The 16,616-nt window shown below is 51.8% G+C and overlaps 1 protein-coding gene across 1 annotated transcript in view; it reads right to left on the bottom strand.

Annotated features, from left to right (window-relative positions):
* Window positions 1-16,395, bottom strand: part of LOC142302202 (phospholipid scramblase 2-like) — a 37,148-nt gene extending 20,753 nt beyond the window's left edge. Inside the window, exons 1-2 of the mRNA XM_075343294.1 lie at window positions 16,349-16,395; window positions 16,209-16,262 (exon numbers count right to left, since the gene is read on the bottom strand). Of these exons, the coding sequence (XP_075199409.1) occupies window positions 16,209-16,256 (48 nt within the window). The 5' untranslated portion in view covers window positions 16,257-16,262; window positions 16,349-16,395. The remainder of the gene's footprint in view (window positions 1-16,208; window positions 16,263-16,348) is intronic.
* Between the last annotated feature and the right edge of the window lie 221 nt (window positions 16,396-16,616).

The raw sequence follows: 16,616 nt of genomic DNA, 5'->3' as shown, positions 1-16,616 counted from the left end.
CAAACCATCACCACCTCCTACACCTATCACCACCATCACCTCCTCCACCACCATGAGATCCTCCTACACCTATCACCACCACCAAAACCATCACCACCTCCTACACCTATCAACACCATCACTTCCTCCACCACCATGAGATCCTCCTACACCTATCACCACCACCAAAACCATCACCACCTCCTACACCTATCACCAACATCACCTCCTCCACCACCATGAGATCCTCCTACACCTATCACCACCACGAAAACCATCAGCACCTCCTTCACCTATAACTACCATCACCTCCTCCACCACCATGAGATCCTCCTACACCTATCAACACCACCAAAATCACCTCCTACAACTATCGCCATCACCTCCTCCACCACCATGAGATCCTCCTACACCTATCACCACCACCAAAATCGCCTCCTACAACTATCGCCATCACCTCCTCCACCACCATGAGATCCTCCTACACCTTTCACCACCACCATCACCTCCTCCAATACCAATATCACCACCACCAAAACCATCACCACCTCCTACACCTATCACCACCATCACCTGCTCCAATACCAATATCACCACTAAAATCACATTAATACAAACATCACCATTATCACTAAAACCATGACCTCCTCGTACACCTGTATCCTCCACACTACAACCATGACCTCCTCCTATACCTGTATCCTCCACACTACAACCATGACCTCCTCCTACACATATATCCTCCACACTACACCCATCACCTCCTCCTACACCTGTATCCCCACACTACAACCATGACCTCCTCCTACACATATATCCTCCACACTACACCCATCACCTCCTCCTACACCTGTATCCTCCACACTACACCCATCACCTCCTCCTACACCTGTATCCTCCACACTACAACCATGACCTCCTCCTACACCTGTATCCTCCACACTACAACCATGACCTCCTCCTACACCTGTATCCCCACACTACACCCATCACCTCCTCCTACACCTGTATCCTCCACACTACACCCATCACCTCCTCCTACACCTGTATCCTCCACACTACAACCATGACCTCCTCCTACACCTGTATCCCCACACTACACCCATCACCTCCTCCTACACCTGTATCCCCACACTACACCCATCACCTCTTCCTACACCTGTATCCCCCACACTACACCCATCACCTCCTCCTACACCTGTATCCTCCACACTACACCCATCACCTCCTCCTACACCTGTATCCCCCACACTACACCCATGACCTCCTCCTACACCTGTATCCCCCACACTACAACCATGACCACCTCCTACACCTGTATCCCCCACACTACAACCATGACTTCCTCCTACACCTGTATCCCCACACTACACCCATCACCTCCTCCTACACCTGTATCCCCACACTACACCCATCACCTCCTCCTACACCTGTATCCTGCACACTACAATTATGACTTCCTCCTATACCTGTATCCCCCACACTACAACCATGACCTCCTCCTACACCTGTATCCTCCACACTACAATTATGACTTCCTCCTATACCTGTATCCCCCACACTACAACCATGACCTCCTCCTATACCTGTATCCCCCACACTACAATTATGATTTCCTCCTACACCTGTATCCCCCACACTACAACCATGACCTCCTCCAACACCTGTATCCCCCACACTACAATTATGACTTCCTCCTATACCTGTATCCCCCACACTACAACCATGACCTCCTCCTATACCTGTATCCCCCACACTACAACCATGACCTCCTCCTATACCTGTATCCTCCACACTACAACCATGACCTCCTCCTACACCTGTATCCTCCACACTACACCCATCACCTCCTCCTATACCTGTATCCCCCACACTACAACCATGACCTCCTCCTACACATGTATCCCCCACACTACAACCATGACCTCCTCCTACACCTGTATCCCCCACACTACAACCATGGCCTCCTCCTACACCTGTATCCCCCATACTACAACCATGGCCTCCTCCTACACCTGTATCCCCCACACTACAACCATGGCCTCCTCCTACACCTGTATCCCCAACAACCTCCTCCTACACCTGTATCGCCCACACTACACCCATGGCCTCCTCCTACACCTGTATCCCCCATACTACAACCATGACCTCCTCCTACACCTGTATCCTCCACACTACAATTATGACTTCCTCCTACACCTGTATCCTGCACACTACAATTATGACTTCCTCCTATACCTGTATCCCCCACACTACAACCATGACCTCCTCCTATACCTGTATCCCCCACACTACAATTATGATTTCCTCCTACACCTGTATCCCCCACACTACAACCATGACCTCCTCCAACACCTGTATCCCCCACACTACAACCATGACCTCCTCCAACACCTGTATCCCCCACACTACAATTATGACTTCCTCCTATACCTGTATCCCCCACACTACAACCATGACCTCCTCCTATACCTGTATCCCCCACACTACAACCATGACCTCCTCCTATACCTGTATCCTCCACACTACAACCATGACCTCCTCCTACACCTGTATCCTCCACACTACACCCATCACCTCCTCCTATACCTGTATCCCCCACACTACAACCATGACCTCCTCCTACACATGTATCCCCCACACTACAACCATGACCTCCTCCTACACCTGTATCCCCCACACTACAACCATGACCTCCTCCTACACATGTATCCCCCACACTACAACCATGGCCTCCTCCTACACCTGTATCCCCCATACTACAACCATGGCCTCCTCCTACACCTGTATCCCCCACACTACAACCATGGCCTCCTCCTACACCTGTATCCCCAACAACCTCCTCCTACACCTGTATCGCCCACACTACACCCATGGCCTCCTCCTACACCTGTATCCCCCATACTACACTCATGACATCCTCATACACCTGTATTCCCCACACTACAACCATGACCTACACCTGTATCCCCCACACTACAACCATGACCTCCTCCCACACGTGTATCTCCCCAACTACAACCATGACCTCCTTCTACACCTGTATCCCCCACACTACAACCATGACCTCCTCCTACACCTGTATCCCCCACACTACAACCATGACCTCCTCCTACACCTGTATCCCCCACACTGCAACCATGACCTCCTCCTATATCTGTATCCCCCAAACTACAACCATGACCTCCTCCTACACCTGTATCCCCCACACTACAACCATGACCTCCTCCCACACGTGTATCTCCCCAACTACAACCATGACCTCCTTCTACACCTGTATCCTCCACACTACAACCATGACCTCCTTCTACACCTGTATCCTCCACACTACAACCATGACCTCCTTCTACACCTGTATCCTCCACTCTACAACCATGACCTCCTTCTACACCTGTATCCTCCACACTACAACCATGACCTCCTCCTATACCTGTATCCCCCACACTACAACCATGACCTCCTCCTACACCTGTATCCCCCACACTACAACCATGACCTCCTCCCACACGTGTATCTCCCCAACTACAACCATGACCTCCTTCTACACCTGTATCCTCCACACTACAACCATGACCTCCTTCTACACCTGTATCCTCCACACTACAACCATGACCTCCTTCTACACCTGTATCCTCCACACTACAACCATGACCTCCTCCTACACCTGTATCCCCCACACTACACCCATCACCTCCTCCTACACCTGTATCCCCCACACTACAACCATGACCTCCTTCTACACCTGTATCATCCACACTACAACCATGACCACCTCCTATACCTGTATCCCCCACACTACAACCATGACCTCCTCCTATACCTGTATCCTCCACACTACACCCATCACCTCCTCCTATACCTGTATCCCCCACACTACAACCATGACCTCCTCCTACACCTGTATCCCCCACACTACAACCATGACCTCCTCCTACACCTGTATCCCCCACACTACAACCATGGCCTCCTCCTACACCTGTATCCCCCATACTACAAACATGGCCTCCTCCTACACCTGTATCCCCCACACTACAACCATGGCCTCCTCCTACACCTGTATCCCCAACAACCTCCTCCTACACCTGTATCGCCCACACTACACCCATGGCCTCCTCCTACACCTGTATCCCCCATACTACACTCATGACATCCTCATACACCTGTATTCCTTACACTACAACCATGACCTCCTCCTACACCTGTATCCCCCACACTACAACCATGACCTCCTCCTACACCTGTATCCCCCACACTACAACCATGACCACCTCCTACATCTGTATCCCCCACACTACAACCATGACCACCTCCTACATCTGTATCCCCCACACTACAACCATGACCACCTCCTACACCTGTATCCCCCACACTACAACCATGACCACCTCCTACACCTGTATCCCCCACACTACAACCATGACCACCTCCTACACCTGTATCCCCCACACTACAACCATGACCACCTCCTACATCTGTATCCCCCACACTACAACCATGACCACCTCCTACACCTGTATCCCCCACACTACAACCATGACCACCTCCTACACCTGTATCCCCCACACTACAACCATGACCACCTCCTACACCTGTATCCCCCACACTACAACCATGACCACCTCCTACATCTGTATCCCCCACACTACAACCATGACCACCTCCTACACCTGTATCCCCCACACTACAACCATGACCACCTCCTACACCTGTATCCCCCACACTACAAACATGACCACCTCCTACACCTGTATCCCCCACACTACAACCATGACCACCTCCTACATCTGTATCCCCCACACTACAACCATGACCACCTCCTACACCTGTATCCCCCACACTACAACCATGACCACCTCCTACACCTGTATCCCCACACTACACCCATGACCACCTCCTACACCTGTATCCCCCACACTACAACCATGACCTCCTCCTACACCTGTATCCCCCACACTACAACAATGGCCTCCTCCTACACCTGTATCCCCCACACTACAACCATGGCCTCCTCCTACACCTGTATCCCCCACAACCTCCTCCTACACCTGTATCGCCCACACTACACCCATGGCCTCCTCCTACACCTGTATCCCCCATACTACACTCATGACATCCTCATACACCTGTATTCCTTACACTACAACCATGACCTCCTCCTACACCTGTATCCCCCACACTACAACCATGACCTCCTCCCACACGTGTATCTCCCCAACTACAACCATGACCTCCTTCTACACCTGTATCCTCCACACTACAACCATGACCTCCTTCTACACCTGTATCCTCCACACTACAACCATGACCTCCTCCTACACCTGTATCCTCCACACTACACCCATGACCACCTCCTACACCTGTATCCCCCACTCCTACACCTATATCCTCCATACTACAACCATCACCTCCTCCTACACCTGTATCCTCCACACTACAACCATGACCACCTCCTACACCTGTATCCCCCACACTACAAACATGACCACCTCCTACACCTGTATCCCCCACACTACAACCATGACCTCCTCCTACACCTGTATCCCCCACACTACAACCATGACCTCCTCCTACACCTGTATCCCCCACACTACAAACATGACTTCCTCCTATACCTGTATCCCCCACACTACAACCATCACCTCCTCCTACACCTGTATCCCCCACACTACAACCATGACCTCCTCCTACACCTGTATCCCCCACACTACAACCATGACCTCCTCCTACACCTGTATCCCCCACACTATAACATGACCTCCTACACCTACACCTGTATCCCCCACTCCTACACCTATATCCTCCACACTACAACCATCACCTCCTCCTACACCTGTATCCTCCACACTATAACCATGACTTCCTCCTACACCTGTATCCCCCACACTACAACCATGACCACCTCCTACACCTGTATCCCTGTGAAGATGTAATTTACCCTCTCACTGTATATGCTGTACAGATTCCTATTTCAAGCTGGGTTCATTGTCTTATTTGAACTACTTCTGTGTATATTTCTATTGTTGTAGGTAATCACCCCCTAAAATGCAAGGTTATATCCTCTTGAGGCACTTCCATCCCTGGGAGTAGGGGGAGGTGGGCCTAGAGTCCAACTAGTGTAAACTCTGCTTACCTGGGAGATTCAGGCAGAGTGAGCTGAAACTTGAAGAAGGAAGATTGATCCTCTGGGAGGGAATAGCTGAGGCTGGATCCTAGAGCCGGTGTATGGACAGTTACAGACTGGAGATCAGTGGCCCGTGGGATTGTGTGGAACTCTTTGGGCTACTGTAAGGACGATTACTTTGTTATCCGGTCCGAGGATTGTCGGGAAGGGCCCCCGAATCTGTTTTACGTGGACTTATCGTGTGCTGTTCCAGTGTTCTTGTGAATAAACCTGTTGGATCGTCCCTCGGCCTCGTCCATCCTTTGCTCTGTTGTACACTCCCGTCACAAACTGGTTGGCAGCGCTGGGATCAGAGCAGAAGGAATGGAGGACAATGGCTCAACATCAGGAACCAGCACTGCAGAGTACAAGACCTGGACTTTGGGGAGCCTGCAATCAAAGGCCCGTGAAGTAGGAGTTCGTTTCAAAGGACTCTCCAAGGAGCAGCTGATTGAGGCGCTAGAAGGAGTCTGTTCGCAAAATGACGTGGAGGAAGGATCCTCACAGCAAACGGAAGAAAGACGGCAGCCGGAGGTGAATACCCAAAAAAGTCAATGGGTTGTGTGGTACAAGGAGGAGATGGCACTGCTTGGAGATGAGGCCACCATAGAAGATAAGAGGGAGGCCATGCGTGGAGCTAAAGAGAAGGAGCGCAGGATGGAGGAGATGGCACTGCTGGATAAGGAGCTCGCTGTGGAAGCCGCGAGAGGTTCCAGACAGACTGTAACCCCAGCACCCATCATGAGGGAACTTCCCAGGGTGTCCCGCAAAGACTTTAAGCCGTTTAATGAGGCTGCAGGCGACATTGAGGGCTTCTTCCAGGACTTTGAGCATCAGTGTCGATTAATGGAAGTCCCGGACAGGGAGCGTGTCCGGCATCTGGTTGGGCTCCTAGAGGGGGGAGCTGCTGAAGCCTATAGAGCTATGGACCCTCGGTGGAACTGTGAGTATGCGGATATTAAACAGACTATTCTAGAACATTATGCTGTGACCCCAGACACTTACAGGACTCAGTTCCGTGCTTTAGCCTGTGATGGGGAAGTGTCTTTTAAGATATATGCTCATAGACTCAAACAAATATGTAATCGCTGGCTGGAGGCAGAGGAGGCCTTATCTTGGGAGACCTTCCTGCAGGTCATCCTAAAAGAACAATTCTTTGCCCAGTGCCCCGCTGAGATCCGGGAATGGGTGCGTGAGAGAAAACCAGCGACAGTGGAGGAAGCTGCTGCTCTCGCTGATGAGGCTCTCACCATCAAGCCTCAGTGGAGGGTTCTGTTGGAGGATGGAGAGACGCCTAACAGCTCCACAACACCGGATGCCCCCAGTTATTCTGTCCCCATTGTTCCCCGTTCCTCTAAGCCACCACATGTTGATACCCGTGTTAATGTGCCTCCAGTTGCTTCTACTGCACTTTCTGGAATACGCCGGGGAGAGGAAGTAACAGAGCGCAGGTGTTATGTTTGTAGGCATCCCGGGCATTTGCAGGCCTCATGCCCAGCCAGGCCATGGAGGAATCATCCTCAAACCCCTACAGCACCTTCAGGTGGGAGCCGGCCTCCAAGTTCCCCTACCCCTTACCCAAGAGGACGCCTTGGATGGAGGGAGACCCAGCTCAGATGCTATCAATGTGGACAACCAGGGCATCGGCAAGTCTCCTGCCCAGCTGTTCAAATGAGGACTGATCCTGCACCCAATCGGATTGTTAATTATTTACAGCCCAGTGCCATGGAGGAAGATGTGGCACCGTTATGTGAGGACTGGCCTAGTGACTCAGCCCCCCATGTTGCACCACCAGGAGTTTACTGGGTGCGACCCGCAGTTATGACGACTTCTGCTCATCAAGGTAAGCACTTGCAGAAGGTTGTGCTGGATGGACAGAGACTTGTTGGATTTTGTGACTCGGGTGCTTTCCTCACACTGGCTGATCCCCGAGTGGTTCGGCCTGAGGCAATCCATAGAGGACCTGGGATTGTTATTGAACTGGCTGGTGGACAATGGAGGACTATTCCCACAGCCACTGTGGATCTGAACTTTGGTTTTGGGGTCAGGCGATGTGTGGTTGGGGTGATGGATGGTCTGCCTGCAGCTGTTCTCCTGGGCAATGATGTGGGAGAGCTACGATGCCAATTCGTGGCTGCATGAAGCCACATGTAAGTAACGCTCTGCCAGTGTGTACTTAACCAGTGACCTGTAGAGGTCCCTAGTACGTACACAAGTTGGGAGGGGGAGGGATTGTGAAGATGTAATTTACCCTCTCACTGTATATGCTGTACAGATTCCTATTTCAAGCTGGGTTCATTGTCTTATTTGAACTACTTCTGTGTACATTTCTATTGTTGTAGGTAATCACCCTCTAAAATGCAAGGTTATATCCTCTTGAGGCACTTCCATCCCTGGGAGTAGGGGGAGGTGGGCCTAGAGTCCAACTAGTGTAAACTCTGCTTACCTGGGAGATTCAGTCAGTCTGTGTGAAACTTGAAGAAGGAAGATTGATCCTCTGGGAGGGAATAGCTGAGGCTGGATCCTAGAGCCGGTGTATGGACAGTTACAGACTGGAGATCAGTGGCCCGTGGGATTGTGTGGAACTCTTTGGGCTACTGTAAGGACGATTGCTTTGTAATCCGGTCCGAGGATTGTCGGGAAGGGCCCCCGAATCTGTTTTACGTGGACTTATCGTGTGCTGTTCCAGTGTTCTTGTGAATAAACCTGTTGGATCGTCCCTCGGCCTCGTCCATCCTTTGCTCTGTTGTACACTCCCGTCACAATCCCCCACACTACAAACATGACTTCCTCCTATACCTGTATCCCCACACTACAACCATCACCTCCTCCTACACCTGTATCCCCCACACTATAACATGACCTCCTCCTACACCTGTATCCTCCACACTACAACCATGACTTCCTCCTACACCTGTATCCCCCACACTATAACATGACCTCCTCCTACACCTGTATCCTCCACACTACAACCATGACCACCTCCTACACCTGTATCCCCACACTACAACCATGACCTCCTCCTACACCTGTATCCCCCACACTATAACATGACCTCCTCCTACACCTGTATCCTCCACACTACAACCATGACTTCCTCCTACACCTGTATCCCCCACACTACAACCATGACCACCTCCTACACCTGTATCCCCCACACTACAAACATGACTTCCTCCTATACCTGTATCCCCCACACTACAACCATCACCTCCTCCTACACCTGTATCCCCCACACTATAACATGACCTCCTCCTACACCTATATCCTCCACACTACAACCATCACCTCCTCCTACACCTGTATCCCCCACACTATAACATGACCTCCTCCTACACCTGTATCCTCCAAACTACAACCATGACTTCCTCCTATACCTGTATCCCCCACTCCTACACCTATATCCTCCACACTACAACCATCACCTCCTCCTACACCAGTATCCTCCACACTACAACCATGACCTCCTCCTACACCTGTATCCCCCACACTACAACCATGACCACCTCCTACACCTGTATCCTCCACACTACAACCATGACCTCCTCCTACACCTGTATCCTCCACACTACAACCATAACCACCTCCTACACCTGTATCCCCCACACTACAACCATGACCACCTCCTACACCTGTATCCTCCACACTACAACCATGACCTCCTCCTACACCTGTATCCCCCACACTACAACCATGACCTCCTCCTACACCTGTATCCCCCACACTACAACCATGACCACCTCCTACACCTGTATCCCCCACACTACAACCATGACCACCTCCTACACCTGTATCCCCCACACTACAACCATGACCACCTCCTACACCTGTATCCCCCACACTACAACCATGGCCTCCTCCTACACCTGTATCCCCCACACTACACCCATGACCTCCTCCTACACCTGTATCCCCCACACTACAACCATCACCTCCTACACCTGTATACTCCCACACTACAACCATGACCACCTCCTACACCAGTATCCCCCACACTACAACCATGACTTCCTCCTACACCTGTATCCTCCACACTACAACCATGACTTCCTCCTACACCTGTATCCTCCACACTACAACCATGACCTCCTCCTACACTTATATCCTCCACACTACAACCATGACCTCCTCCTACACCTGTATCCCCCACACTACAACCTCCTACACCTGTATCCCCCACACTACAACCATCACCTCCTCCTACACCTGTATCCCCCACACTACACCCATAACCACCTCCTACACCTGTATCCCCCACACTACAACCATGACCACCTCCGACACATGTATCCCCCCCACTACAACCATGACCACCTCCGACACCTGTATCCCCCCCACTACAACCATGACCTCCTCCTACACCTGTATCCTCCACACTACAACCATGACCACCTCCTACACCTGTATCCTCCACACTACAACCATGACCTCCTCCTACACCTGTATCCCCCACACTACAACCTCCTACACCTGTATCCCCCACACTACAACCATCACCTTCTCCTACACCTGTATCCCCCAAACTACAACCATCACCTCCTCCTACACCTGTATCCCCCACACTACACCCATAACCACCTCCTACACCTGTATCCCCTACAGTACAACAATGACCTCCGACACCTGTATCCCCCCCACTACAACCATGACCTCCTCCTATACCTGTATCCTCCACACTACAACCATGACCTCCTCCTACACCTGTATCCCCCACACTATAACCATGACCTCCTCCTACACCTGTATCCTCCACACTACAACCATGACCACCTCCTACACCTGTATCCCCCACACTACAACCATGACCTCCTCCTACACCTGTATCCCCAACACTACAACCATCACCTTCTCCTACACCTGTATCCTCCACACTACAACCATGACCACCTCCTACACCTGTATCCTCCACACTACAACCATGACTTCCTCCTACACCTGTATCCCCCACACTACAACCATGACCACCTCCTACACCTGTATCCCCCACACTATAACCATGACCTCCTCCTACACCTGTATCCCCCACACTACAACCATGACCTCCTCCCACACCTGTATCCCCCACACTACAACCATGACCTCCTCCCACACCTGTATCCCCAACACTACAACCATCACCTTCTCCTACATCTGTATCCTCCACACTACAACCATGACCACCTCCTACACTTGTATCCTCCACACTACAACCATGACTTCCTCCTACACCTGTATCCCCCACACTACAACCATCACCTTCTCCTACACCTGTATCCTCCACACTACAACAATGACCACCTCCTACACCTATATCCTCCACACTACAACCATGACCTCCTCCTACACCTGTATCCCCCACACTACAACCATGGCCTCCTCCTACACCTGTATCCCCCACACTACAACCATGACCTCCTCCTACACCTGTATCCTCCACACTACACCCATGACCTCATCCTACACCTGTATTCCCCACACTACAACCATGACCTCCTCCTACACCGGTATCCCCCACAATACAACCATGACCTCCTCCTACACCTGTATCCCCCACACTACACCCATCACCTCCTCCTACACCTGTATCCCACACACTACAACCATGACCTCCACCTACACCTGTATCCCCCACACTACACCCATCACCTCCTCCTATACCTGTATCCTCCACACTACAACTATGACCTCCACCTACACCTGTATCCCCCACACTACAACCATGACCTCCTCCTACACCTGTATCCCCCACACTACAACCATGACCTCCTCCTACACCTGTATCCTCCACACTACACCCATGACCTCCTCCTACACCTGTATTCCCCACACTACAACCATGACCTCCACCTACACTTGTATCCCCCACACTACAACCATGACCTCCACCTACACCTGTATCCCCCACACTACACCCATCACCTCCTCCTATACCTGTATCCTCCACACTACAACCATGACCTCCTCCTACACCTGTATCCTCCACACTACAACCATGACCTCCACCTACACCTGTATCCTCCACACTACAACCATGACCTCCTCCTACACCTGTATCCCCCACACTACAACCATGACCTCCTCCTACACCTGTATCCTCCACACTACACCCATGACCTCCTCCTACACCTGTATTCCCAACACTACAACCATGACCTCCTCCTACACCTGTATCCCCCACACTACAACCATGACCTCCTCCTACACCTGTATCCCCCACACTACACCCATCACCTCCTCCTACACCTGTATCCCACACACTACAACCATGACCTCCTCCTACACCTGTATCCCCCACACTACAACCATCACCTCCTCCTACACCTGTATCCCCACACTACACCCATGACCACCTCCTACACCTGTATCCCCCACACTACAACCATCACCTCCTCCTACACCGGTATCCCCCACACTACAACCATGACCTCCTCCTACACCTGTATCCCCCACACTACACCCATCACCTCCTCCTACACCTGTATCCCACACACTACAACCATGACCTCCACCTACACCTGTATCCCCCACACTACACCCATCACCTCCTCCTACACCTGTATCCCACACACTACAACCATGACCTCCACCTACACCTGTATCCCCCACACTACACCCATCACCTCCTCCTATACCTGTATCCTCCACACTACAACTATGACCTCCACCTACACCTGTATCCCCCACACTACAACCATGACCTCCTCCTACACCTGTATCCCCCACACTACAACCATGACCACCTCCTACACCTGTATCCTCCACACTACAACCATGACCTCCTCCTACACCTGTATCCCCCACACTACAACCTCCTACACCTGTATCCCCCACACTACAACCATCACCTTCTCCTACACCTGTATCCCCCAAACTACAACCATCACCTCCTCCTACACCTGTATCCCCCACACTACACCCATAACCACCTCCTACACCTGTATCCCCTACAGTACAACAATGACCTCCGACACCTGTATCCCCCCCACTACAACCATGACCTCCTCCTATACCTGTATCCTCCACACTACAACCATGACCTCCTCCTACACCTGTATCCCCCACACTATAACCATGACCTCCTCCTACACCTGTATCCTCCACACTACAACCATGACCACCTCCTACACCTGTATCCCCCACACTACAACCATGACCTCCTCCTACACCTGTATCCCCAACACTACAACCATCACCTTCTCCTACACCTGTATCCTCCACACTACAACCATGACCACCTCCTACACCTGTATCCTCCACACTACAACCATGACTTCCTCCTACACCTGTATCCCCCACACTACAACCATGACCACCTCCTACACCTGTATCCCCCACACTATAACCATGACCTCCTCCTACACCTGTATCCCCCACACTACAACCATGACCTCCTCCCACACCTGTATCCCCCACACTACAACCATGACCTCCTCCCACACCTGTATCCCCAACACTACAACCATCACCTTCTCCTACATCTGTATCCTCCACACTACAACCATGACCACCTCCTACACCTGTATCCCCCACACTACAACCATCACCTTCTCCTACACCTGTATCCTCCACACTACAACAATGACCACCTCCTACACCTATATCCTCCACACTACAACCATGACCTCCTCCTACACCTGTATCCCCCACACTACAACCATGGCCTCCTCCTACACCTGTATCCCCCACACTACAACCATGACCTCCTCCTACACCTGTATCCTCCACACTACACCCATGACCTCATCCTACACCTGTATTCCCCACACTACAACCATGACCTCCTCCTACACCGGTATCCCCCACAATACAACCATGACCTCCTCCTACACCTGTATCCCCCACACTACACCCATCACCTCCTCCTACACCTGTATCCCACACACTACAACCATGACCTCCACCTACACCTGTATCCCCCACACTACACCCATCACCTCCTCCTATACCTGTATCCTCCACACTACAACTATGACCTCCACCTACACCTGTATCCCCCACACTACAACCATGACCTCCTCCTACACCTGTATCCCCCACACTACAACCATGACCTCCTCCTACACCTGTATCCTCCACACTACACCCATGACCTCCTCCTACACCTGTATTCCCCACACTACAACCATGACCTCCACCTACACTTGTATCCCCCACACTACACCCATGACCTCCTCCTACACCTGTATTCCCCACACTACAACCATGACCTCCACCTACACCTGTATCCCCCACACTACACCCATGACCTCCTCCTACACCTGTATCCCCCACACTACACCCATGACCTCCACCTACACCTGTATCCTCCACACTACAACCATGACCTCCTCCTACACCTGTATCCTCCACACTACAACCATGACCTCCACCTACACCTGTATCCTCCACACTACAACCATGACCTCCTCCTACACCTGTATCCCCCACACTACAACCATGACCTCCTCCTACACCTGTATCCTCCACACTACACCCATGACCTCCTCCTACACCTGTATTCCCAACACTACAACCATGACCTCCTCCTACACCTGTATCCCCCACACTACAACCATGACCTCCTCCTACACCTGTATCCCCCACACTACACCCATCACCTCCTCCTACACCTGTATCCCACACACTACAACCATGACCTCCTCCTACACCTGTATCCCCCACACTACAACCATCACCTCCTCCTACACCTGTATCCCCACACTACACCCATGACCACCTCCTACACCTGTATCCCCCACACTACAACCATCACCTCCTCCTACACCGGTATCCCCCACACTACAACCATGACCTCCTCCTACACCTGTATCCCCCACACTACACCCATCACCTCCTCCTACACCTGTATCCCACACACTACAACCATGACCTCCACCTACACCTGTATCCCCCACACTACACCCATCACCTCCTCCTACACCTGTATCCCACACACTACAACCATGACCTCCACCTACACCTGTATCCCCCACACTACACCCATCACCTCCTCCTATACCTGTATCCTCCACACTACAACTATGACCTCCACCTACACCTGTATCCCCCACACTACAACCATGACCTCCTCCTACACCTGTATCCCCCACACTACAACCATGACCTCCTCCTACACCTGTATCCTCCACACTACACCCATGACCTCCTCCTACACCTGTATTCCCCACACTACAACCGTGACCTCCACCTACACCTGTATCCCCCACACTACACCCATGACCTCCTCCTACACCTGTATCCCCCCACACTACACCCATGACCTCCACCTACACCTGTATCCTCCACACTACAACCATGACCTCCTCCTACACCTGTATCCTCCACACTACAACCATGACCTCCACCTACACCTGTATCCTCCACACTACAACCATGACCTCCTCCTACACCTGTATCCTCCACACTACACCCATGACCTCCTCCTACACCTGTATTCCCAACACTACAACCATGACCTCCTCCTACACCTGTATCCCCCACACTACAACCATGACCTCCTCCTACACCTGTATCCCCCACACTACACCCATCACCTCCTCCTACACCTGTATCCCACACACTACAACCATGACCTCCTCCTACATCTGTATCCCCCACACTACAACCATGACCTCCTCCTACACCTGTATCCCCCACACTACAACCATGACCTCCTCCTACACCTGTATCCTCCACACTACACCCATGACCTCCACCTACACCTGTATCCCCCACACTACAACCATCACCTCCCTCCTACACCTGTATCCCCACACTACACCCATGACCACCTCCTACACCTGTATCCCCAACACTACAACCATGACCTCCTCCTACACCTGTATTCCCCACACTACAACCATGACCTCCACCTACACCTGTATCCTCCACACTACACCCATGACCACCTCCTACACCTGTATCCCCCACACTACAACCATCACCTCCTCCTACACCTGTATCCCCCCACACTACAACCATGACCACCTCCTACACCTGTATCCTCCACACTACACCCATGACCCCCTCTCACACGTGTAACGCAGATAGTACCATCATCATCGTCTTCACCTCTTACACCGTCTTTATCCCAATCTCTTCACACACTCACCAGGATCAGATCCTGCAGTCCGGGAGGAAAAACAGCGACTCCGGCCATAATAATCTGAGATCAGAGACAAACGTCAGCTTCACATATCACAGTGCCAACAGCCGAAGCACGACACACAGACAACACTGCACTATCACTACCAGACACTTCTATTCCGACCCTTCCTGTGCTGCTCCTGAGGGCACTGTGCAACGCAACAGGAAATTACGTGTGTGTGGAAATACCAAGAAGGAAAACAAAGTGTAACAGCAATCATATGGGGCAACTGTCACAGGAGAAACCGTTACTACACCGCACAAGCGGTACTGTGCAGCGTATATATACAGATACCGAGGACTACACCCAGTATACAGGACAGGAGGAGTGGTACTGTGCAGTGTATATATACAGAATAATACAGATACTGAG

This window comes from Anomaloglossus baeobatrachus, chromosome 4 (assembly GCF_048569485.1).
Source record: "Anomaloglossus baeobatrachus isolate aAnoBae1 chromosome 4, aAnoBae1.hap1, whole genome shotgun sequence".
NCBI classification, from domain to species: domain Eukaryota; kingdom Metazoa; phylum Chordata; class Amphibia; order Anura; family Aromobatidae; genus Anomaloglossus; species Anomaloglossus baeobatrachus.
The sequence above is the reverse complement of the archived record's forward strand: the minus strand, read 5'-3'. Positions and strand labels throughout refer to the sequence as shown.